This window comes from Stenella coeruleoalba (genome assembly GCF_951394435.1).
Source record: "Stenella coeruleoalba genome assembly, chromosome: 12".
In the NCBI taxonomy this organism is placed as follows: domain Eukaryota; kingdom Metazoa; phylum Chordata; class Mammalia; order Artiodactyla; family Delphinidae; genus Stenella; species Stenella coeruleoalba.
In genome coordinates, this window is record NC_137158.1 from 83,435,204 (window position 1) to 83,460,777 (window position 25,574).

At 46.5% G+C, this 25,574-nt stretch overlaps 1 protein-coding gene across 19 annotated transcripts in view; it reads right to left on the minus strand.

The window, feature by feature from the left end:
• The window catches only part of AGPAT4 (1-acylglycerol-3-phosphate O-acyltransferase 4), a 1,412,586-nt gene that overhangs the window by 181,613 nt on the left and 1,205,399 nt on the right, over positions 1-25,574 (minus strand). For 18 of the 19 annotated variants that reach the window (XR_013830736.1, XR_013830737.1, XM_079939090.1 and 15 more), the window contains one exon: positions 1,078-1,161. The exons of the other annotated variant lie outside the window; for it this stretch is intronic. Coding sequence is in view for 16 of the 18 variants with exons in the window: in XM_079939090.1 (XP_079795216.1) it covers positions 1,078-1,161 (84 nt within the window). In the remaining 2 variants the exon portion in view is untranslated. The remainder of the gene's footprint in view (positions 1-1,077; positions 1,162-25,574) is intronic. 19 annotated transcript variants of the gene reach the window in all.

The window sequence follows — 25,574 nt, forward strand, 5'->3', positions numbered from 1 at the left end:
GACTGAAATACAGTTTAGCACAGTCCATGATATTTTAAGCAGCTCTTTGCAGGAAACCCCTTTTCTCGTCAATTTAGCAAAGCTACATTGTAACTACCTTTAAACCAGGCGCCCCCAAGCTCTGCTCATCTCTGGCCCGAGCACACCTATCAAATCTTTTGATCACACAATACCTTGCCTAACCTGTTGGTTCTTTCCATGGATCAAAGAAGCAGAAATGAAGAATACGTAACCGATGACCCGATCTCTTCCCTAGCTTCCCTTTCAGTAATCTCTTGAACAAACTCTGTGAACAGACTGTGTGAACAAGATAGCATCCAAAGAAAGATCACAAGAAGTCAACAAGCCTGCATGCAGTGGGGGCGTGGGGGGTGGGGGTGACGACTCTAACCCCCCATCTCAATGATTAGCTGAGATTACTTCCTTAAAAACTTTCATGGCCAAGCAGACTCTTCAGACATGGTTTTCTGGGGACACCGAGTCTACCATCTACCCAGAGAGCCGGCTTTCCGATTAAAAACAATTTTCCTTTCTACCAACAACTGCCTCTTGGGTATTGATTTTCCAGCGGTGAGCAGCTGGACCTGAGTTCGGTAACGATGTTGCTAAAATAACAATGATATCCTTGCATCGTATAATACTGCAATACTTCTACCACTTCATTCATGGAGATAGTTTTCACCAAAGAGTTCAAACAAAGGCACTTTTGAAAAAAAATAATGTGAGGCTAGTATTGATTTCCCTGATGGAGAGGTTGCTGAGTGGTTTTCTCTCTTTTCTAAAGACTCCTCTGATCATGCTAAGATACCTTATCCCTAATCCACTTACCTCTGGGGTAAAACTCTCATGGAAGTACCAACACACCACACATGGCCACTGGGAAGTCTACAGCTCGCCCGGAGGAAGGAAGTGGTTCTGGAGGGACTGATGGCGGGGAGTCCAGAGTCCCATCACCATGGCTGTAGGCTACTAAGCTGGCCCTGATGTTTTCAGATTGGAACCTTCGATGGTCTCCAGGAAACAGCTCTCATCCCCATAGCCTGAGCCCTGCTTTGAGGAAGGAAGAGGGTACTCTACCTGAGTAACTGTTCCTGAGGCTTCGAACAGGGCACTGCATTCACCTTCGTGGTACGGTTCCTTACACTCCCGGCAAAAGACGAACTGCAGGAGAACACATGCAGGTTAGAGAGGGGCTTGCTGGTTGCATCTGGTCACATGTTTTTCTTTTCCAAGCTCATTCTAGCCCTGCCTCTTACTTGGGTGATGGTGTGTGTGCCAAATTACTTTTTTTTTGCGGTGCGCGGGCCTCTCACTGCTGTGGCCTCTCACTGTTGTGGCCTCTCCCGCTGCGGAGCACAGGCTCCAGACGCGCAGGCTCAGCGGCCATGGCTCACGGGCCCAGCCGCTCCGCGGCACGTGGGATCCTGCCGGACCGGGGTACAAACCCGTGTCCCCTGCATTGGCAGGCGGATTGTTAACCACTGCGCCACCAGGGAAGTCCCCAAGACATTTTTTCCCTTCACGTTGTCTCCACCACAGAAACAACTTCTCCTCTGTCCCCATGGTCAATTTCCTGTTTTAACAACTCATCTGAAGATCATTTTAATGTCAGGGCATAACAAGCAAGAAAGACAAGTATTTTATCAGGAAAAGGCCTCTTCTACAGCTATGTCACCATCTCTCTTCTCACCAGCACTTTCAGAGTGTTATAGCTTATTTCTTCTCACAGCAAAGAGAATGAGCCCACGTTTTGTGGGATATAAACTTTCCTTAAAGGTTCATGTTGGTGGGAGAGGGGGTATGTGTCAGGATGTCATTACACAAATCACCAAGACCACCAGGTTTTAATTTCTGACATTTTAATTTTCCCTGAACTGACAGGTAATCCGGTGAACAGTGAATGAATTGGATCCTAGAGTCCTTTCTTAAGGCTTTTTTTTTTTTTTTTAATGTATCTGCTCATCTTTGGGTTCGTCTCAGACCCATCACTCTGTTCTTATGTTGAAAAACTGTGAACTGAATGCTTCAATCATTGAGAAGAGCTCACTGTGTGATTTCACCCCACTGCTTTTCATGGAAGCAAGTCTGATCTCTTGGTGTGACAGGGAAAATGTTTCACATCTTATTAGCTCGGGGATGAGATATAAAATCAGTTTCATGGTAGAGGAACACTCTGGAGGTTGATCAGTTTGTCAGAATAAATAGGACTTTCCTGACACAAAGACATTAAATTCCCTTTCATACCAGTACTGCAAAGAATAGACCATATATATATATAAAAGAGAAAAGAAAGAGCCTATAAAAATTAAACCCTCAGGCTTCCCTGGTGGCGCAGTGGTTGAGAGTCCGTCTGCCGATGCAGGGGACACGGGTTCGTGCCCCGGTCTGGGAGGATCCCACATGCCGCAGAGTGGCTGGGCCTGTGAGCCATGGCCACTGAGCCTGCGCGTCTGGAGCCTGTGCTCCGCAACGGGAGAGGCCACGACAGTGAGAGGCTCGCGAACCCAAAAAAAAAAAAAAAAATTAAACCCTCACCACTTCAGTATGGCAAAAGGCAAGAGAAAGCTGAAAAAATGTGTTGGTGATAATTCAGCATTAATGCACTTGCTAATTTGCTCCTATTCAGACACTATAACTTAAATTTAGATACATTGTGCCATGGGCTTCCTAGTTAAATAAATCTGTCTCGTACAAAATGAGGAAATATCTAGAAGGTCTGATTTGATCTAAAAAAAGTTCAGGGTTTTTTTGGGGGGGTTCAGTGTTGGCTTTTTTTTTTTAATATATCTTTATTGGAGTATAATTGCTTCACCATACTATGTTAGTTTTTGTTGTACACCAAAGTGAATCAGCCATATGCATATATATGTCCCCTTATCCCCTCCCTCTTGAGCCTCCCTCCCACCCTCCCTATCCCACCGCTATAGGTCATCGCAAAGCACGGAGTTGATCTCCCTGTGCTACACTGCTGCTTCCCACTAGCTATCTATTTTACATTCAGAGGACGCGGGGTGGGAGGGGGAAGCTGGGGCAAAGTGAGAGTAGCATCGACATATATACATTACTGAAAGTTCAGGTTTTTAATTAAGTTATCTAGAACTCAAGACTGTCAACCAGGTACTTGTACAAATGCTTAGGACTTCAGTTCTCAAACTGTGTACCAAGGAGCCCTGGGGTGTCACAACAAACTCACAGGGGTGGAGTGGGATCTTTTAAATTTTTGAGGAAAAGCACAGTGATACTCAGCATCTGTTGGACACTGTGAATTACTAACTCAAGGCTGTTCATGGTGTTAATGTAGATTGTGCTACCCTCCTTTTGCTGACATCATGTTTTTGCAAAGCGGGATTTTTGGACGTTACTGTGATAAAAAAGACAGCTGCCAGGTGAGCATCTCTTTGGACCAGGAGATGTAGTTATCTAAGAATGAAATAAAAATATTTGTTTCTTTCAATTTATGTGAACTAGTTTTTCAAATGGCTATGAAGTTGTTAAGACATTAATTCTTACTTATGTTATGTGGACCTAATTATTTAATAAACAGAATGTTACGCGTTTCTTTTGGCCTAGAAGCACCAGGAAAAATTTACCAAGCCACTAGGGGCATGGTGAACAGAGGAAATTTGGGGAAGTCTGGCTTAGGCAGATACAAAACTCCTTGAGATAATGTTTTGGGTCTGTTTGCAAAAACTCCTAGGGGCACAGGTATTTGCAAAGAGCTTGAGGAGAAAACATCTGGCTCCAGTATGTTCATATTCACTCTGCCAACCTGCCTGTCTCCTTTCTGGGGCACATGGGTCTGGCTTTAACCAATAATGTAGAAGGCTGCCATCTCCCCAGGGGTTTATTAGTCATTAACTGTGGGCTCATATTTGCGGAGGCTCTTTTAGGATGCCTTGTGAGTAAATACTAACTGAATGGAAGAGACTACCACACAGTTATATTGTATGCTTTTCCTGGATTCTTTTCTTTTTTTTTTTTGCGGTATGCGGGCCTCTCACTGTTGTGGCCTCTCCCGTTGCAGAGCACAGGCTCCTGACGTGCAAGCTCAGCGGCCATGGCTCACGGGCCCAGCAGCTCCGCGGCATGTGGGATCTTCCTGGACCGGGGCACGAACCCGTGTCCCCTGCATCGGCAGGCGGACTCCCAACCACTGCGCCACCAGGGAAGCCCCTGGATTATTTTCTTTTGAGATGGATCTGACAAATGCTAATAATTTTTGCATGTTTTAAAAAAAGAATTTTTAAAGCCTTTTAAAAATCATAACAGTAATACATACTTATTCTATTGGTTCTGTAAACTCTATCTCTTTATTACATATGATTAAAAAGCAATATCTATGGACTGTATTACCTTAGTGCCTGTGATGTTAATTTTATGTGCCAACTTGGCTAGACTATAGTCTATTCAACCAAACACTAATGTAGGTTTCTCAGTGAAGAGAGACAGTCCTAGATGATCTGGGTGGGATTGATTCAATTAGTTGAAAGGTTTTTAAGAGCAGACCTGAAGCTTCCTCAAGAAGAGAGTTCACCTGTGGACAACAGAGTTCCAGCCTGCCCTTCCTGGCATCCTGCCCTGTGGATCTGGGACTTGCCTAGGTAGCCCCATAATCCCCATAATCACGTAAGCCAATTCCTTGCAATCAATTTCTCTCTATAGATACAGATATATTAGACATAGACATATTTATATATAAATATATACTAGATATCTACTATAGCTATATCTATAGATATCTCTTTATATCTCTATAGATCTATGGGGACAGCTGAGCATGCCTAGATAATCTATATTTACATTTATCTCCTACTGGTTCTGTCTCTCTGGTGAAATCTTGGTTGACACAGCTAAGCTCCTACAGAAGTTTTACTAGGTCAGTTTATTTGTACTAGGTCAGTTATTCTTTTGCAAAGACAACTTTTGAATTGTCTATGTTATTTGAAAAATTGTAATTTAAATCTCCCCCCCCCCTTTTTTTGGCTGTGCTGCGTGGCTTCTGGGATCTTATTTCCCCAACCAGGGATCGAACCCGGGCCCCTGGCAATGAGAGCACGGAGTCCTAACAAGTGGACCGAGAAGGAATTCTCTCCCCGTTTGTTTTTAATCCCGAGTACCCACAGGACAATGCGCCTTAGAAGTCAACACCAGGAACAAGTTAATCACTCCCAACAGTGTGACGGCTTCCCTTTATCTGACAGTGAACCTGGTGATCCAATACATTTTTCTCTTTGGAGCAGCTGCCTGTCTGGTTGGTGCCAAACTTCTCACTTAACTGTAGTAATTAGCTCATCCTAAATGCCTAAGATGAAGTATACAATTTTAAGACAACTATTCAATAAAGGATAAGTTCAATAAGATACTTTTTTTTCTAATAAGTAATAGCCAAACTGTTCTTACCATTCAAGTCATATTTTTGCCTTGCGGTTAATATGTGTTGAGTATTTATTTTCGGTGAAAAAAATCTTGGACTTGGACAACATGTAAAAGAATAGCATATTGTAATTCACGAAATCATACAGTGATATTTGTATTTTAAAAACTCAGATACAATTTAGTGTTTAAAAGTAAAGTCTTTGAAGTCGGAGAGACCTGGACTCAGAGGCTCTTCTCTACCATTTATTATCTGTGTGACCCTAACATCTCTTTGTTTTAGTTTCCTGCATCTGTAAAGAAGAAATAATAAGATAATTAATATTTAACCCAGTTTCTGGCACCTAGTAAATAGGAGAAATGGTTTTCTCATGGAGTTACAATGTTTTATGAGCAAAAAAATTCTATAGAAAAGTAAGGTGATAGGAAAGCACCTTGTTAATTAAAGCAATTCTCAATATACTAATAATTGCTGTTGTTCTGTGAAGGCCTGAGTGAAACTGAGGACCTCGTGGGAAGCACCAAGCTTGTCAGCTCCCCAAAACGGCAGCAGAGAAAGGGATACTGACCCCTGTTCCTCGTGTATACGCAGAGGTGCCGTCACTGTCACTCCCCTTAGGAAATCCCACACTACCATGCAGCTAAATGAACTGCCCGTCACGTTTATCATTCAGTATCATGTCAGTAGACAAGTCATTTGATTGATGTTTGAGTTTGATTTCCCGTACGCCCATAATGGAGACATTCAAAAGGATATGTATGTATATTTTCTCTTTGGAAGCATAAAAAGGGATGAGATGAACAGCCTCCAATGCACTCAGAACATGCACTGTCGGTTGTTATCAGTAAAGGTGAGAGCCCTCGGCACCTACAAGCGATGAGCCTCAAGATAAGGTCTGACCCTCAAAGGTGAATGATCTCTATGTGAAAAGCCCGAAGTTCTTTGTTTTCTATCACGACAGCATCTATTATAAAAGCATTTTATTATGTGCCATTTATTTTTCCTCCACAGCTCTGAAGTTCTGTGTTAAAAGAACAGGAGAGAATCAAATATCATCTCAGGACCCCTTACTATATTCAAGGGAAACATCAAAACCATGACGCACACATTTGTACTTCTTTGGGACTAGATGAAATACTTTTCTTTTAGGTGTATGACTTTCCAGAAGATGGCAGCAGTGATACATGAGATTCAGCCCCAGTGTGTTAAAAATAGTCTATCAAAAGAGGGAGGCTCCCCACGGGGTGGCTAGCCGCCTAAATATGGAAAACTGGTTCTGACAAGACAGTGCCACAGAACGAAAATGGTGTTAGATTATAACGCGCTAAGACACAAGTTCGAAAGGAAGAAAGTCAGGTTATTTCCTTTCAAGTACACAACATCTTAGAATCACAGAATCTCATGGTGGGAAGCAGTCTTAAACTGTGCCACGCTCTAAGCGCAAACAGACTACAACAATCTTTTACATGCAATCTCCAAATGGCTAAAAAGAAATAATTTCAAGGAAGCTGGATAGAGCTCAGTAGCTGAACTCTTTTGTATTTTTCAAATTCTGTACAAATCATCCAAGATGGTTACACAATGCCATCTATGTTCCCACAAAATACTGTGACCTCTACACTCCCTCCCTACCCCGTCCCCTGAATTATTTTTGTTTTAGGTTTGCTACCATGAAAAGCCCCTTACTCTCCTTGGTTTAATTTCCATTCACAGGAGTTCTTAAAAGAACTCTGAAAATTCCCTTTTCCTACGGCATCATGATCTCAATCAAGTACAAGTATGTATCCATTCAGTCTTTTGGTTGTGCAGAGTCTTAATTTATACACTTACTGTGAGTATGATCTAATGGAAACCTTTATTACCATCTGTCTCAGAACCTATTAGAGAAGATGAGCTCATACAAGAGACCATACCTGCGAACCTACTTTCAACAGAGAATCTTAAATTAAGAGAGGCACCTAATAAATGCTCTGAACTGTGTGGGTGGCGCGCCTGGTGATGATACTCCTGGGAATTGAACCGTCCGATGTATAATCAGAGACAAAAATATTTGAACTTATTTCCTACTTTAAAATATTTACAGTTTTTTCAAACTTAAAAATGCTTCTTGACTATTTATTTTTCCTTGTTCAAAAACAGCTTTATTGGGCTTCCCTGGTGGCGCAGTGGTTGAGAGTCCGCCTGCCGATGCAGGGGACACGGGTTCGTGCCCCGGTCCGGGAGGATCCCACGTGCCGCGGAGTGGCTGGGCCCGTGAGCCATGGCCGCTGAGCCTGCGCGTCCGGAGCCTGTGCTCCGCAACGGGAGAGGCCACAACAGTGAGAGGCCCGCGTACCGCAAAAAAAACAAAAAAAACAAAAAAAAACCAGCTTTATCAGGATACAATTCACATAGTCTGTGTTTTAAAAAATGGTTTATATATTTTTTGAGTGAATAATACATGCGCACAGCACAAATTCAAAAGGTGCAAAAGGCAAATAGTGAAAAATAAGTCTCCCTTCCTCCTCGGTCAGCTCACAAAGCTTTCCAGGGACAATCACTCTCACCTGCATATATACAAGCTATTTTGAGACTAAAAATGGTAGACAGAATATTGCTTTATGTAACGCGCTCTGCACCTTGCTTTTTCATTTAATACATTACAGCCTGTCCTATATCAGTGCCCTTTGAGCAACCCTGAACAGCTGAATTTTCCCTCAACAGCCACACGATATACAAGTTGATAGATGTATCGGAATTCATTTAACAGCACCCTACGGACGAGCATTTAGGCCCTTTCCAATATTCTGCCATTATAAACAAAGCTGCGGGGAACGTCCTTCTCCATAGGTCATTTTGCACGTGTGAAAGGAAATCTGTAGGATGAATTTCTAGAAGTGAAATAGCTGGATCGAAGGGTGTGGGAAGTTTACATTTGGATTGCTTTTGCGAGCCTGCTCTCGTGGAGCGTGGGAAGTTTACATTTGGATTGCTTTTGCGAGCCTGCTCTCGTGGAGCGTGCGCGGGTCCCAGGCCCTGCAGTGAGGTGTGTGAGGGATGACCTGCCCCTCCTCCCCTCCAGCGTGCTGTCACCAATCAGGGCCTTTGTCAAACCCAACCAAAACAAAAGAATCTCTAACTCACAGCACTTCTGTTAAGGCCTTTTTATCCATGTTGGATTTCTGCAAAGACGTGCTCCTGGCCAGAGAAATAACTCCCAGTCACTTCTGAGTCCTGTCCAGACGGCTGAACCAAGGTCAAGAGGGGCCTGCAGCCGGCCCTCCATCACTTCCCTGCTCCCCCTGCCTGGGCTCTGAAACAAGGTGCTCGGAGCTCGTCTCCTCCTTGTTTGGACTGGCCTGAATTCATCCTGCTGGCGGGAAAAGGCCTCGAAGTGAATTTTGGCTTCGGTGGCTTTAAACACTGACAGCCAACGAACTGGAGGTCCCGGTGAAGGAGAAGGAAACAGGAGACAAGGGAGCGGCACATTCAGTTGCCTGAGGCTGTGTCCTGGGCCTTAGCTCTGAGCAGAGTAGACTCGGCACCACTGCCGCTGCCCTGCCAGGAGGACAGCAATGACAGCAACGGGCAGGGACCCTGGGGGAGTGTGACAGGTGTGACTGATGGCAGTGGTCCTCTCTCCCCAAGCCTCCACGCTTCCTGTCTCACTCTCTCTTGCTGTAACAGTTTATTATTTTTTTTCCGGTGCTCGGGCCTCTCACTGTCGTGGCCTCTCCCGCTGCGGAGCACAGGCTCCGGATGCGCAGGCCCAGCGGCCATGGCTCACGGGCCCAGCCGCTCCGCGGCATGTGGGATCCTCCCGTACTGGGGCACGAACCCGCGTCCCCTGCATCGGCAGGCGGACTCTCAACCACTGTGCCGCCAGGGAAGCCTGCTGTAACCGTTTTAAAGAAGGATTCCCGGCATGCTGCCCCCATCCCACCCTCCACATCGCCAGCCCCCTCCCTCACTTCACCGCTCCCCTTGTTTCCAAAGGCCAAAGTAGGATTGAGCTGCAAGCTGGGACTCTTGCAAGTATTTGATGATGATGTTCACAGCATCCTTGTTGCTCTAAACAAACTTCTTGGCAGGTAAATTTCTGCATCTAACTGAAAATTCCCTTCAACATCTTACAAGGCCGGCTCAATTCTGCTTTCCAGACAGCATTTCCCAAACCTTATGGGGCATTTGGTTCCTTCCAGAAAAGGAGCAATGGTCACAGAGGATCAAATTCAACACCACTTTCAAATATTGCCACTCATCAGTGAACATGTTTGAATATGGCCATTCGTTAGTAAAATGCATAGCATATGTCTTCTCTAATTTTTAACTGGTCTCTAATCCTTGTGACCTTATCATTTACAATCTGTAGAAAGGCACTAGACTCTGTAAAAACGGTTACACTCTGCCAGTCAAAATGTGAGATTCAAGCCATATGGCCGTTTGAGCCCAGTTTGTCCCATATGCCTGTGGGCGTCCTTCGGCTTGCTGGCGCAGCAGGGGAGATGAACGCTTCCCTTGAATGCTTGGGCCCAACCCCAGGCAACTCCCGTCAGGGTCAGCTTTGGAAAGGTGCTAACAGTGTTGGTGGCACTCCCACGGGCACATCTTAGAGATGTTTGTCTTTGGAGGCTTTGCAGCTTGTCAAACCTTTACTGTGTGTTAGGCAGTTTTATAGGTGCCTTGGGAACATACCTGTTCCCACCCCTCTCTCCACAGCCTCAGTCCAAAAAGGTCAGGGTATTTTTCTCTTCAGTACTGTCTCTTCCTTATATTCCTCTACGAAATGTTTGTCTCTCTATATGAAACTATTCTCACTTATCCCCTCTTCTAAATGAAGAGGACTTGAATCCTATTCATCCTTGTTTCCCCCAGATCCAGTGTCTGGAACATAGTAGGTGGTCACTGTCTGTTTGTCGCATGCCAGGCGCCCAGTTCAAGGCGTTTACAACTCAGTAGGAGAGATGATGCTTGTGGAGAACAAAAGGCCTGGAGGACAACAGCCCAGAGTCATGTGCTGAAGTGTCCAAGGATGCAAGTCTGCAGGAACTCCCAGAGAAGAGCCCCGGGTTGGGTTGGGGTTTGGCCGCAGTGGCATTTGCCTTTCCGCCCCTCGCATTCCATTCCCTCTTCAGGCAGTGGTTCTAACATCAGGCTAGTCTCTCACCTCTCTGCTAACAGCTTGGAAAAATCCCTCCCCCGTTCCTGACCTCCCTCCTGAACTATGGTGCAGCCTGCTGCAGACTCCCACCTGGACAGGGTGCGCCACTTCAGATTCATGTCACCTCAAATCCCATGTGATTATTGTGGAAAAGAAGACTGGGATAAAAGAGCAGAAATTCAAAGAGTTAATTTGAGGGGTGAGGGTAGGGGACCCAGAAGGAGGGGTCCCTGCACACCTGTAGGACCACACCTGCCTGGGGCTGCCCCTCCTCCTTTCTCCTGCTCTCTTCACTCTCGGAGCACCCAGCCACCCTGAAATGCTCAGCACAGACCTCACATTCTCTCAGAATTAATCCTGTTTATAATGCCAGGGCTAGCAGAGCAGTTGTCGCGTAGGCAGGACGGACAGACGTTTGTAAAACGAATGAGTGGTAGGAGCTGGAAAACTCTAAACTTCCAAGAAGCATGAGGAGAGGCCAGTGTCATGGGAATCCAGCCATGAGGAGCCTGGGCCAGGGAACAGGAGGAATGAGACCAAGACATTTTTGGTCCCTTGAAGCAATTAGTAGCCAAGTTCGGAGGCTAAGGTCCCAGGGATGATGGAGTGGGGAAGGCTTCATGACAGAGGGGTCTGAATTGGTCTGAAAACAGAAAAAGAAAATGAAAAGGGAGGATGAAGATGCTAGAAAGAGGGTGGGTAAGAGTGGGAGGAAAGCCCTGGAGAAGATAGGCCAGGAAATCCTAAATGCTCCAAGGTGGCGGTTTAAAAGGAGGAGGGCCGATTTTCACCTCGTGGGAAGGCAAAATCCTGGGATGGTAATTTGCTGACGAGAAGGTTGCCTGAAGGAGATTACGTCCGATTAGTGTGATGCCAGCTATTACTCTTCTGGAGTCAAGAGGAAGAGCAGAGTTAAGGATGGAGGAAGCCTGGAATAGCCATTGTCAGTCAGGAGATGACACACGAATCGAGGGAAGCCCAGCCATGCTGAGGACCCAACTGATGTAACGGCACCAACCTCTGCTTCCCTGTGACTTAAAATGTGCCCCTAGACCAGCAGCACAAGCATCGCCTGGGAGCTTAGGGAGGAATCGCAGGCCCTGCCCAGAAGTGCTGAATCAGAATCTGCATTTTAATAAGATCCCTGATGACCTGCGTGCACACCGCAGGTTAGAAGCACTGCTCGAGCTCATTCATTCAATCAAAATTTACTGAGCACACACACTGCGTGCCAGGTGCCCTGAGGGCATACAAGCATGCATAAGATACAATTTTCAGTCTCATGCGAGTCACAGTTCACCCCTCCCTCCCTCTACCCAGCCCTCCCTCCAGCCAGCAAGTATTTATTGAGAACGTACTCTGTGCCAGGTGCTGTGCTAGGCAGTGCGAGTGGTGAACACGCTGGGCACTCTTCTTGACCTCAAGGAGTTTATATTCAGCTGTGTCCTAATTGTCATGGTGGACAAGGTTTTTGGGGGAGCACAGGATGTGTGCGGCCACCAGCCCGGGCAGTCAGGCTAGGTCTCCAGGAGGAAGTGGAGAGTAAATTGAGACCCAGCCGAGTCTGGTCAAATGATGGGTCCCTGAATGGTGCTCATTCCAGGTCTGGGACAGCGCCAGTGCTGGGGGCTTTCAGGGGAAGGTGGACCTTTTCACTCTGGACCACTGAGTTGGAGGTGTTGAAATGAGACAGGAGGGGGGGCGGTTGGGGACTGGAGGTAGAGCGAGGGTCAGGGTGGGAGGCGTGGCTTTGTGGAGGCTGTGGATTCTGGTTGGGTGGCCAGGGCAGGAGCAGGGGCTGCAGGGGGCAGACTGAGCCAGGCTGGGAGCCCCAGGGAGCTGCAAAGCCTCAAGCACTCACAGCATGGCTAATTAAGAGAGTCGGACACAGGGCAGTGGGAGAGAACACTCAGAAACTGAGTTTTGGCCAGTGCGATTGCCTCGCTAACAAAACCCAGCAGGAATAGACTCTGTCAGTGTTAAGTCTGCAGCATTTTTGTTTTTGATCTGGAATCCATTGGCAAAAGGACACAGTCTAGAACAGAGCTGTCCACAGGCACAGGACTAACTTAAAACATTCTAGTAGCCACATTAACAGAGTGAAAAAGAAACAGGTTTATAAATTTGAATATTTGATTTAACCCAATATATCCAGACTGTATTTTCAACATGTGACCAACATAAAAGGTGTTGTTATTTCTCATGTTTTTCACTGAGACTTTGAAGTCCGGTGTGTGTTGAAGCCTCACATCGTCTCAGTTCAGATCAGCTGCAAACCATTGGCTCGGCTGCCTCACGTGGCTGGCGGCTACCACGTCGGACAGTGTGGTTCTAGAACTCTTGAGTCTGAGGGCTACTTGGATGAGGCAGACGGCCAGCTTAGGTACCACAGGACAAAAAGAAACAGAGCACCTTCCATACAGAATAAGTGAGTAGGACAGGGCGAGGTGGGAAACAAGAGAAGATAAGAAATTAGCTGTGCTAATGGAAAGAAATTAGATTTTTTTTTTCTAATAAAGGATGCTCTTCACTTTTAGCCTTTGAAAGACTCACTTGGTCTGTGATGTAGGAGAGATGTGCAGAAACAGAAAATCAGAAATAAGAACATGTGGTGCCACTGTCTCCAATGGGAGCGTACGGATTTTCCTGCCACACACGGTGAGTTATTTGTGAAAAGCAAGTCCAAAAAACCAGAAGCAACCTGAGTTACGTCTAACGTTCCTGGTGTCTCTGGGTGCCTGATTTACCTGCTGGCTCACTCTGTCTAATCTTGTGCCAAGGACAGAGAGCGTCCAGACCATTAATCGTGGAGTAGACGACCGAATTGCTGCAGACAACTACCTGCTTCTAATGTCTGCAATCCTATCCTTCCTTTAAGTGACGATATAGGATGAACCTAATACATGTAAAGTCATAGAAATCCACAATGTTACTCACATTAGTTGGACCCAGTATGACTAGAGTCTCCTAATTTAGCCAGCCAAGGGGTTTAGGGAGGGACTTTTGCTTTCAGGTGTGAAGTATCAGGCGGGCGCCTCGACTTTGGAAGCCTCCGTTCACACGATTTCACAAGAGGACTTTCGTGTGCAGTAGTTTAGGTAGGGCCTGGCGAATGAGGGAAAGGTCACCCTACCAAAGACCAGTAACACCGCAGCACTTGAGAATTAATGTTAAAAGCTAGAATCATGACTTGGATTTCACCCTTGAAGTCATGAAGTCACTAATGACAGAAGCTGAAACGAATGTCAGAAAGTTCCCGTCACTGCACGAAGTTCTCGTGGGCGCATGGCATTTGGAGGCAGGAGGCCGGTCATCCCCTATTTAAGGTTTCCCTGGACCTCCTGGTGTTCTCTGCCCCAAGACCTGGGCCCTCAATTATTATTCATGAATGTTCCTGCTCAGAAAGGAAGAGAGAAGCCCAGAGACGGGGTCTGAGCTGTTCATTCACACCCCAGTCTCCACGGGGCTGAGACACTTCAGGCTTCTGTTTCTGTTGGTAACACTGCTTAAGGAAAGTTCCCAGCTCTTAACAACGGCAGGAGCAACGCCCCTTTATCCTGCCCGATAGGCATCTGTGCCCCGAGAAGCAGACGGTGGTGGAAGCCCTTCACACTCAGGGAGCTGATTTCCTCTGAGGCCCTGACATCGGCCCCCCCCACTTCCATCAGGGCAGCGCCAAGCCTCCTCGGGCCGCGTGTGAACCCAAGATAACGCCCGCCTAGGGGTGCTGAGAGCCGAGTGGAAGCCTGGCGCCTTCAGCGGCCTGCAAACCGTTATCTCCCAGCAACACACACCTTGCGGAGTCTTGCTCAAGTGTGAAGTCAATCCCTGACTTACAAGACCGCCCCCTCCTCCCACCGCCTGTGCTTTCTCTCCTGATTTTATTGCTTTGCGGAGGAAGTAGAACGCCAGCTAATTAAGTGGCCGCTAAACAGCCAGTACCTGGACTGTGTCTTGGAGCTGCTGAGATAACGGCAGGTTGCAGGAGAGTGAAGTGAAATGTCATCTCCAGCGCTGCCTCTTAGCCAGTATCCTTCTGTTCATTAAGCCGAATAACAATGAACAGAGGAGTGTACACGGTTCACTTCGCGGCGCCCCCTTCCTCCCTCTCGATTTGGCGGCAGAGAACCTAGAGCCACGAGGCCCTCGCAGAGCGCACCGATCATCTTCAAGGTGGAACGGCCGCCCCTTTTCTTCTGGCAACATCCTGGCTAATGCTGGGACGTAATATTATTCTGAACTTTCAAAAACTGCCCCACGCCTTGGATTGCCAGCCGCAATGGGCATTCAGCGAATATTTTTAGGGATAATTATAAAGATCTAACGCCTTATTTGTTGAAATCCCATTTTTGCCTGTGACTAGAATCAAATTTTCAAGAGGCTAATAGCTCCTAAAGGAACCTTTGCTGCTACGATCCGGTGGGGAGATAGAAAACTGCTCCCAGGCGCAGCCGCTTGGAACATGGAATCATCCACTTCCACAACTCTGTGTTTCGAGGAAAAGGTGTCGTAGTGTCTCCCTCCCCCATCACAACACGACTCACCGTGACATACTGATCACGGGAAGACTGTGTCCTAGGAGGGAAATGCTCATTCCAACAAAGTCACCGAAAGCATGCAGACGGCCACGACTCCCCCTTTATTGCTACAGAGAACCTGACACCCTCCTCCTTCAAGGCAGCAGCAACAACTTCTAAAAAACCTAACAGTGCAAAGTTGTACAACCTGGGTTCAATTTCCAGCAGAAGAGTATAATTTCCTTTGGAGTCTTAAAAAAAGTGGAATGAATTCTTCTCCTATTGGGACGGTCTGACATAGGTTTTTTTGGTTAAGTTTCGTTGAAGGCAGGCGTGATAAAGTCGCCTCTCACCACCTCCTTCAGCTTCTTGACTCTCTACCCTGAGCACTGGTCTGTGTCCCACGTGTCTCACAGGCCTTCACTTTAGTGCAGACCGAGAGCAGATTGCTTGGCGTGAAACCAGCTTTGTCGCACAGGAAGATCTGCAGTGGGATCTGGGGGGAGCCCATTAATCGTCATTTGCTGTCACACGCTCGTGAACCTCTTTTCCAATCTTGCTGCTCATTTGTGGCAGCTGCCGTTGCCACCGAGTGCCTTTCCTGAGAAGCGGGCTCACCGTGACCAGGATTCCGGGCTGTTTTCTAGGGAACGTGAATGGGAACCAAGGGTCCTCAAGGACTCACGGCCAGGCAGGCTCCCGGGCCGTGTTTCAGACCCCTGGGCGAGTTAGGAAGTGGCAACAGGGGATTAGGAGGCTTACCTGCAAATTTACACCTGCTGTTTTCAATAGGGCGGTTAAAAGAGTGGATTTTTAAAGTGGATGTTTGCTCCTGTCAGTTTTGAAAGATACACTTAGTTTGCTAAAGGGGAGTGTTAAGTTAGTCTCAAGGATCTCAAGTAAATTTGTATCTGACACAGGTCCACGCTGGGAATAAACCGTGGACTGGAGACGCTAGTAAACAGTCTGGGCAGGAATGACCCTCATGACCTCCAGGGTTTTTTTTCCCTACAAATGCTTGCAATTTGATTTGACATAATTCTTGCATTTACAGTGAAATCTTCCCACTAATTTTTTTTAAGTTATAAAGTTTGGTTTGATGCTTTCCGAAAGGAAGCCGATGCCACCACCATGGGCCCAGTTTTGCTATTTCTCAAATCTATCAAAAAAGTAAGGTGTCCAAGTCCTTTTTGGAGTGAAATGTCAGCTCGGTGTATACAAACCTTTTTAATGCTTACATCACTGAGACTTGATGGGACCTCCTTACTCTGTTCCTCTGACCTGTGATCTAAGTCATGCTTTGTAACATCACTAACAACAGCGCTTTGAGTGCAAAGCCTCATGGACCACGACAAAGTGACTTCTTCGTATTAGCTCAAAGGCAATGCCTTTCAGGCTAATGACAATAAGCTGACTTGCAACAAGCAATTTCTAAACTCCTTTATCCCCCAGTATTTCCATTCCACTCAGGTGAGATGGATTCTTCTCTCTCCATGTTCAGTGATCAGCCCTGTTGCAAGGCAAGTACAACTTGTTTCTGTCAATCTGTGCTGCTTCTGAGTCATGCTCCGCGCCATCACCGAGCTCTGGAATTGGAGAATCTGTAATCATTCTTCAGACGATGAGTCACGAGGTCAACACAATTACACCATCCCTGAAGGGCACGGAAATGCAGCCAGAACTAAAAAATGCACTTCGGCCAACCAAGGCTTAAGGTTCATTGGATATTTCAAATAAAACGGAACTTTAGAGGACTTTAACTAAGATGTAATTTTAAGATCAAGATGAGTTTAATTTAATGTAAATCATATTTACATGAAAGCCTCTATAATGAGCACACTATATAGGTCACTAAAATTTCTTAATATTTGTGTAAACACAGTTTCGTATTTTTTACACTAAGGAGAGTCAAAGTCATACCGACATGATTACAATTTCTAAGAAATATGCTAATAGTAATTAATTTGTGGTGAATCATACATATAGGAATGTGCTGCCTTGATGAACAAGAAACAATACTGCTTATCATTTGGCAAAGGTGAAAAGAGGAGGGGGTGGGGAGCGGGCCGGCCCGCTCTGCCAGCAGGAGGGACCACACACTGTACAATGGGATTCTGGGAGGTGGGTCCACAGGGCTGGGCGGCCAATTTAATAACAGGTTGACTAAAGAAAGAAAAAACACTGCCATCCTAAATGTCCACATTAATTTAAAACATTATCCTAATTTCAGAAATGTTAAGATATATAAAAATGTGCTCTGTAGAACTGAGAAAATGCTTGTGTTCAAGGCTTTAAAAAGCTTGTATGCACATCCTTCCGCCCCCAAAACTTCCTCTTCTAGGAATTTTTCCTAGAGAAAACTCAGGAATGCAGCAAAAAATAAGCCATGGGAAAACTGTCACCATTCCGAAAGATAAATATTTAAATAAATCAAGGCACATCCTCATCAATGGACGTTTGGTCACCATTGAACATGGTCATACAAAGGTGTCTGTGATGCACTTTTAAGGGGAGAAAACTGCTAACTCAGCACAAACCCATTTCTGTTAAAAAATGTATATATGTGTGTGTGTATGTGTGTGTGTATGCATGTGAAAAGTACCAGAAAGCTCTACAGCAATGAGTCAAAAATCTCACCTCCAGCTATATAAGATTATGGTTACTGTCTTTTTTTCCTTTTAGGTTTTCTATAATTTTCTAACATTTTTTATGATAAGCATGCATTGCTTCTGTAATAATGAAGATTCTTTCACTTTTCATTTAACAGAGGCGTTTTGGATGAGTTCGTAGGTGGGTTCATAGACCAGCACTGCTGAGGGCTGACGAGCCTATATGCACTCCACTGGCCGGAAGGGTCAGTGGAGCTGTGCCCGGTGCATATTGAACAAAGGAAGGGTTTGAAGGAAGAAGATGGAGTTGTGTGAATGCAACTGACAAAAAAGGCTGCAGGATTTTAGAAACTGTGTACCCGTATAGCATCATTCTAGTCATCCATGGATGTTAAAAAGAGTCCAGAGGTATATTTTACAGTGACGCCTCTTCCCAGTGCTTCATGAAAATAAAATACTAGGAAGTGGTGAAGGAAACTACATCCAATATGGCTCAGCGTTGCGCATTTCCGGACTATCCCCACAATGGTTCACAAGTGTACTATAATAGTTCACAAGCTGGTCTTGCAGATGCAGGACAGGGGAAGCCAATTTTTCAAACACTGTGGTTATGTGGTTGAGAATACACTTCAATACTACAAGCATTTTGGACAGAAAATCTCTCAGACTATTAGACCATTATGTGTTTTCTAATGTGCCAGGTTATAATGACCATGAAGCTCCCAGAGTGGCACCTTCAAGAATAAATTACAAAACGGCACATAACCATGTGATGTGCTGACACTCATAGATACACCGAAGGGGCAGGGACCCAGTCTCCTGGGGGTGGCCCCTTTCCAAGAGCGTAGACAGAAACTTCGTACGGAAAGCACTTCTCATTTCAAAGTAAAAGCTGTGTGCTTGCTGGATATTTTGAGATTGCCAGAAGATTCAATGGAATCACATAAGTCTGTCACTATAAAAATGAAAGCAAGGCCCAACCTTGGTATGATACGTTTGCAATAAACAGCAATCTGTGGAATAAGAATTTAAACCCCTATTTGCAATCACGTGCTGCAAACCCAGTCCCCTTTCAAAGTCTGAGCCCCATCATCCTTTACCCTTCAGGACCAGCCTCACGAAACACGTGTTCTCCATGACAGTTTGCCGTTCTCTCGTTAACTAGGTCCTTGCGTTTCCCTTAGATCAATAGAACTGCTACGTATCTACATAAGTCTGAGAGGCAGATCCATTCACATGAAGTTTACCCTATCTTGCTTTTCAGCTGAAGCAGAATTGAAAAGGATTTCAGAGAGTATTGAAACAGAAGGATTAAATTCTGTCTTACGCGTATCCTGAATAAAAGTGCTAAGTTGGCACCAATGTTCTTTAGTTTCTGTGCCTGGATGAAAAAGATCGTGGGTGCAGGCCCTGAGCGTGTGGGGGATCTGCTGGGTCAGCAGCTTGGCGCCTCCAGGGCGGGCTGCCCTGGAAGAGGGGTTGGGGAGGACTTCCGGGGCACAGAACAGGAGAGGCCGGAGCCTGGGGCAGGCACGGGGCGGGGCACCTGAAAGTGAGAGTGGGTGGGAGCGCGTGGGTGAATGTGGGCTCGTGAGGGTGAGTGCGAGAGCAGGTGAGTATGAGTGCGTGTGTATCGCAGGGGCGCAGGGTGTGCTCTTGTACGGAGACCTGGCTGCCCCAAATGTTTGTGTAAGGAGCGCAGGGCAGGTGGCAGGTGGGGGCCCTTGCACTAGAGCAGGTGGCCTCTGCATCCCCACCGGCCTGTGTCTGGAAGCGGCAGCTGGAGCTGCTGCTCTGAGGCCCACTTTCAACCACTGGGCCTGGTTCTCTGTCAGCCCTTCCCTGGTGTGGAGGAGGAACGTACAAACTCTAAGCCGTGCGCACTGCGCTCGGCCTTTCACTAAGACTGGGGTCCCTGGACCGACTGTGACAGGGCTGCCAGTCTGAGCTTTCAAGCCTGCACAGCCCTTCACAGCACCTAAGGCCCTGCTCCCGGGCTGATGCCCGCGAGTACCAGCTGGCCGTACGTCCCACAGTGAGGGGGGAAGAGTGAGCACTTCCTACACTCTGGCTCTCGTCTGCCACGGGCCACACAGGTGGTTACGAGGAAGCAGATTGGGGATCACCACTCCACGTGACCTCCTGCTGACCTCCTTCCTCTTTCCCCGGCCAGAGCCGCTTTCCACTAGAAGAAAGGCCATTTACGATGCATATATATATTACAGAAAAGGAAATGATTGTTTTAGCAATTCATCGGCACATCAGCATAGGTTAACTGAATGAATTACAGCAGGCCCGGAGATGTGGCCAAGTGGGGATGGAACCCAAGGTAGGAATAGTGCCACAGCCAATAAAGGAAAGAGGAGAGGAAGAGATATTCCTTGTTCCAGATCACAAGAAAGATGGGGGCGGGGCAGTTCTCAATTTGTTTTGCGGAATTGGGAAACTCTTATTCTTAAATGTGATAAACGGCTGTCAATGTGTGACCACTGTCATTCATAAACAGATTCTGGAGCTTATTAAACTTTCTTTTACAAGGAACAATATTTGAAAAAACAAACAAAAGAAAAATCTCAAAATCATCCAAAAGGGAAACTCCTTGACAGCATTTTCTCCAGGACGGGGTGGGGAGAGCAAGTGAGGACAGGATATTGTTGGAATTTTAATTTGCACTTCACTCCTTCTTTACTTCAAATGCCTCCCTGGAGCACAAGCTGTTCATTTTGCTCCCAAATGGGAAGCAAAATGGGAACGGGTGGAGACCCAATACTAAGTTCTGCATGTCTGTGAACAATTAGCAAAAGAGGTTCCTCTCAGCATCCTCTCCTCAAATGTCATAGCGACGCACCCTGGGTGTCCCTTCTCCATGAGGCTGAGATGGCCCCGGGCTGCTGTGTTCAGGGTTCTGTTCGTCCAGGGAAGCAGCTAGTCTCTTTCACCTCTGGTGCTCGACCTTTAGCCCTGATATTCCCAGATTCCGCTTAAATTGACCTGAGGCCCATCCAAGCGCCTTTCGTGCCTGAGGTTTTTCCCGACAGCCATCTACAGCTTCTGCTCCAACACACCGAAACGCAAAACCACTCTGAGATGTCCTCCCATCTCTTATTGGAAGCACATAACAGTGTGAAAATCTCATTTAGAAGACTAACTATATAATTATTAACGTCTGGATTTTTGGCTGAAACTTGTTTAAAAAATAGAAAAAGTCAGACAATTTGGGTTTTATCCGTCCGTTGAGCGGTGCTCTCCTCCACACCTCGGATTCTTCTGGAGTGCGGGGGTCTTCCTGGCAAAGCACGAGGCTCAAACCCCTCGAGAGGCGACTGCTCTGGGCACAGGTGGGCGGTCGCTGCAGAGCAGGACTGTGTGGGGCCCAGTTGGGGGACAGTCTTCAGTTGTCAAAGACTATATTATACGTGGGCTGTAAATTAATGACTTTCCGTTTTAAATACTCTTACCATCCACAGGAAATTAAACTGTCTTTGAAGAGGAGCTGGCCGTGTGAGCAGGTCCCTTTCTTCTGCCTAAACATGGTCGGCAGCTCCTCTGAGGGCCCGATGCAGGGCCTGCCATTCTGTGGAACCACCGAAGCAGCTGTCACCGTGTCACCTCTTTCTTACATCCCAGCAGGCGCGGCTAGACTAAGTGTGTAATGAACACACTGGGCGAGCAGGAAAAGCCCTGTGGTCAGACTGCGGGACACGCGGCCCACGTAAAAACCTGGGGGGAACGTGACTAGTGAACTCGCTAAAACACGCCCCGAAGGGTCCAGGAAAGGAGTGATCAAGTAAGTAAGACCTACTCAGCGCCAGTACCATCTTCCTGGATCCTCATCGTAACCATTCGCTCAGGTAGGTTTGCTCGTTTTTTTTCTTAAACTCATTTTACAGATGTGGGGAATTGAGACTCAGAGATTCCGGACCTTTGGAAGATGGTACGAGCTGGTGAGAGCTTTAGCTCAGACGCAAATCAAGGTTTGAATGGCTCCGTCCTTAACACGAATCACGAGCCTCACGTTAATTTCACAGTCACAAGCAGCTCTGTGCTGGGCCCTGCGCATGCGCGGTGCAAGCGCATCCTCAGACACCCAGGGCGCTCCGATTCCCTCCAGCTGCACTGGCGAGCCTCAGACCCCTGGTGGTGCTTTCTCTCTTCTCCTCTCACACCCTCAGTCAACCCCTGGGAAATGATGCCTCCCCTCAGATCGGAGCCCCGGCGCAGTGTCTCCTGGAGTCCGCTGCCTCTGGACGTGACCCGGGTGCCCCCAGACAGGACTTCCCAAACGCTCCATGACGCCACTTTTGCTCAAATTCCGCCGTGACTCCCCGTTTCTTTCAGGAAAAGCCAGACATCTCGAGCGGGTCCCCCTTTCCTCCTTTCCTCCTTTCTTATCGTCTACTTTGGGCACACTGCTCTTCTTGCCCTTCTGGGACACGCCACAGGCAGCGGTCCAGCTGTTCCCTGCGCTTGGAATGCCCTGGAGACCTCAGAAACCCACACACGGAACACTCCCTCTCTGCCTCGTCTCTGCTCACCTCCCTGTGTCCTTGGTCACACCCACCTCTCAGTGCCGTCCACTCTGATCACGTGCTTTATGCTGAAACCAGCCTTTCCGGAAACTTACCACCCCAGGCGATGCTGATTCCTCCCCCCTCCTCCCCTGTCTTTTCCCACAGTGATTGCCATGCTCTCATACAGGGGCAGACACTACTTTAGGACATCTCATTGGTGCACACCCATTCATTTGTGTTTTGTCCACAGCTGCGCTTTCACACTGCAGAGGCAGAGTTGAGTAGTGCATCAGAGACCCACCGCAGTCAAAGTCCAAAACATTTCCTGTCTGATGTAAATTGCAGCAGCCACTATGCAAAACAGTAGGGAGGTTCCTTAAAAAACTAAAAATGGAGCTACCATATGACCCAGGAATTCCACTCCTGGGTATATATCTGGAAAAATGAAAACACTAATTTGAAAAGATACATGCACCCCAATGTTCATAGCATTATTTACAATTGCCAAGTTATGGAAGCAACTTAAGTGCCCATCAACAGCCGACTGGATTAAGAAGACGTGTAATATATATACACACACAATGGAATATTACTCAGCCATAAAAAGAATGAAATACTGCCATTTGTAGCAATGTGGATGGACCTAGAGAATATTATGCTTAGTGAAATGTCAGGCAGAAAAAGACAAATACTACATGGTACCACTTATACGTGGAACCTAAAAAATAATACAAATGAATGGATATACAAAACAGAAACAGGCTCACAGACATAGAAAACCAACTTGTGGTTACCAAGTGGAGAGAGATGGGGGAGGGGCAAATTAGGGGTATGGGATTAACAGATACAGACTACTATATATAAGGCAGATAAGCAACAAGGATATACTGTATAGCACAGGGAATTGTACCAAATATCGTGTAATAACCTATAATGGAATATAATCTGCAAAAGTACTGAATCACTATGTTGTACACCTGAAACTAACACAATAATGTAAATCAACTATACTTCAATAAAAAAAGATGTTTCCTGTCTAGAGCTTACAGAAAATGTCGGCCAACTTAACTCTCACATCTGGATAATTTAATTACTTTCTTCCTTCCTCCCTCCCTCCCTCCCTCCTTTCTTTTCTTTTCTTTCTTTCTTCCTCCCTTCCTCCCTCCCTCCCTCCCTCCCTCTCTCTCTCTCTCTCTCTCTCTTTCTTTCACTGTTTCCCCTTGTAGATGTAAACTCATGAGTGCAGGGATCTTTTTTCTTTTGATCATACCTAGAATGTAAATAGTACCCAGTACATATTTGTCCATTACTGTGTGAATGAGGCCGACTCATGAAACACTCATGCAGTCACTCTAGTGGGCAGCCAGTCATCACTGGAGTCCACATTCAAATCCAGAGCGACGGAAATCGAGACCTACTCAATTAGCAGCCCTCCGTCTCTGCCCCCGTCCACTGCCTGCTGCCTCCTGAGAGACAGGCTTTCTCTGTTAGCTCATAACACTCAGATAGGAAAAATATGTGCTGCCTATCAGCTCTTAATCTTATTAAAATAGACAAGAAAGAATGATCCGTGTTTCTGACTAGAAGATGGACAAACTGCTTCTAGACAAGTCCTGGAGACTTAGAACTCCTCTCAGCATCTGATCAGAAGACATCAAGGCTTCACAGGGTCTGGCTGAGGGCTCGGACCAAGTTTTTTTTTTTAATGTCATGACTGTCATGCCCAGCCATCACCTATCACCTCCCGACCAGGGCTTTTCCTCTTTGAAGGCCACTCCCTACCCCCACAGATGTCCAGCAAGCTCTGGAAAGATTTGGTGCTGGAGAGCATCTGTACAGGAGAAGTAGCTAAGGCTTTGGGATGAGGTCACCAAGGAAGAGAAGAAGGGAGACTGAGGAAGGAATTCGGGGAAGATGGTGCCGGGGAAGGAGTGTGAGGTGTGGTCACGCTCTCACTTTGAGCTGGAGAGCATACGGCTCATTGCTCTTCTCCAGACCCTGGTCTAGACGAGGAAGGACTTGCCTGTGTATGCAGAGCTTAGGCGACTGCTTCCTGATGGCCTGAACAAGTCATCTAATGGCTTTATGACCAGACTTCATGGATTTACTCTCCGACTTAACGTGTATAAATTTACCTGCCCACACAACTCAGAATGAGATTTGCGTCTTAAAAGGAGGAAGAGAAAAGGAACCCATATTTGTTCCTAATCAGGCCCTGGGGGGTGCCGGGGGTGACATACCTACTGTTTCCTGTAATCATCCTAACAGTCCTGCAAGTCACACAGTTTACAGATGAGACAACTCGGGTTAAATAACTTTCACGGCCGGCTGGAGATTTGGGTTGTCAATTACTCATCCCTCCTCCCTCCCCGGATGCTAACCTCTAGAAACAGTGAACCAAATTGGATGAAAAGCTGGGCTTCTGTGAATTAACTATGTCCGATAATTCCCCCAGTGCTGGGCCCCAGGCAAAGCTGGGCTGGGGGATGCAGACAGACCTTTCCAGTCACACCTAGCCCCCGGCCTGCTTTCGACCCAGAGCCGGTGACTGACCCTTGGCCTCAGTGACACTGGGGAACTGCGATCTCACTTGCTGCCTCACTGGGATTCGGACCCAGGTGTTCCATTTGTCTTCCACTGTCTGCTCTGTGGCTCTCCGGCTGTGTGGGCTGCCACATCCCAGCCCTCCTACCGTTAGTCCAGTGTTATCCTCCCTGGGCTTATTCTAACCAAAACTTCCAGGATGAGCTGCATGTTAAGCTGATAACACCATCCTGAAAAGGCATCACTGCATATCAATAAACATATTTACATAACAAAGTTACAGAAAAGGGAAATTTACTTTGGAAATGTTAATATGTAATGAGCGAGACAAATAGTGTGTTTGGAGCAGCCTCTGTCAATCTGCCTAATCAACATAGAGAAGAAAAACAGGTGACTCAAGCCAAACATTTTTACTTGGCACTTGAACTAAAACACTTGGAGCAGCTCTGACAAGCCTATTTTTACGGGAAAAACACCACAACAATTTTGGAGGAGAAAAGAGCAATCTTCATACCAGAGTGAATTTGTCTATATTCATGTATGTGTACATGGTTTGATTTTTGCTTTTAAACTCCAGTGTTGGCTCTTTGCTCCCTGAAATCAAAACATTCAGCATTATTTTTGGGTTCATATACAGCCAAGTGCGAATGGTAGCTTCTCTCAGTAAGTAAATATTCTTATCCTCAACCAGTAGGTGTCGCTGTTCATTTATCATAAATCCTACCGGAAAGCCAAGGCAATTGCTAAAATAACAAGCATGTTTTCTGGAAATAAAATAACCAGTAAGCGCTGGGAAAGGATTATTTTCTTTCACCGGTGTCTCCAAATCAAAGCTGAAGTGTGAACAACAATTCACTCTTTGTAGGGCCTCCCACGGAG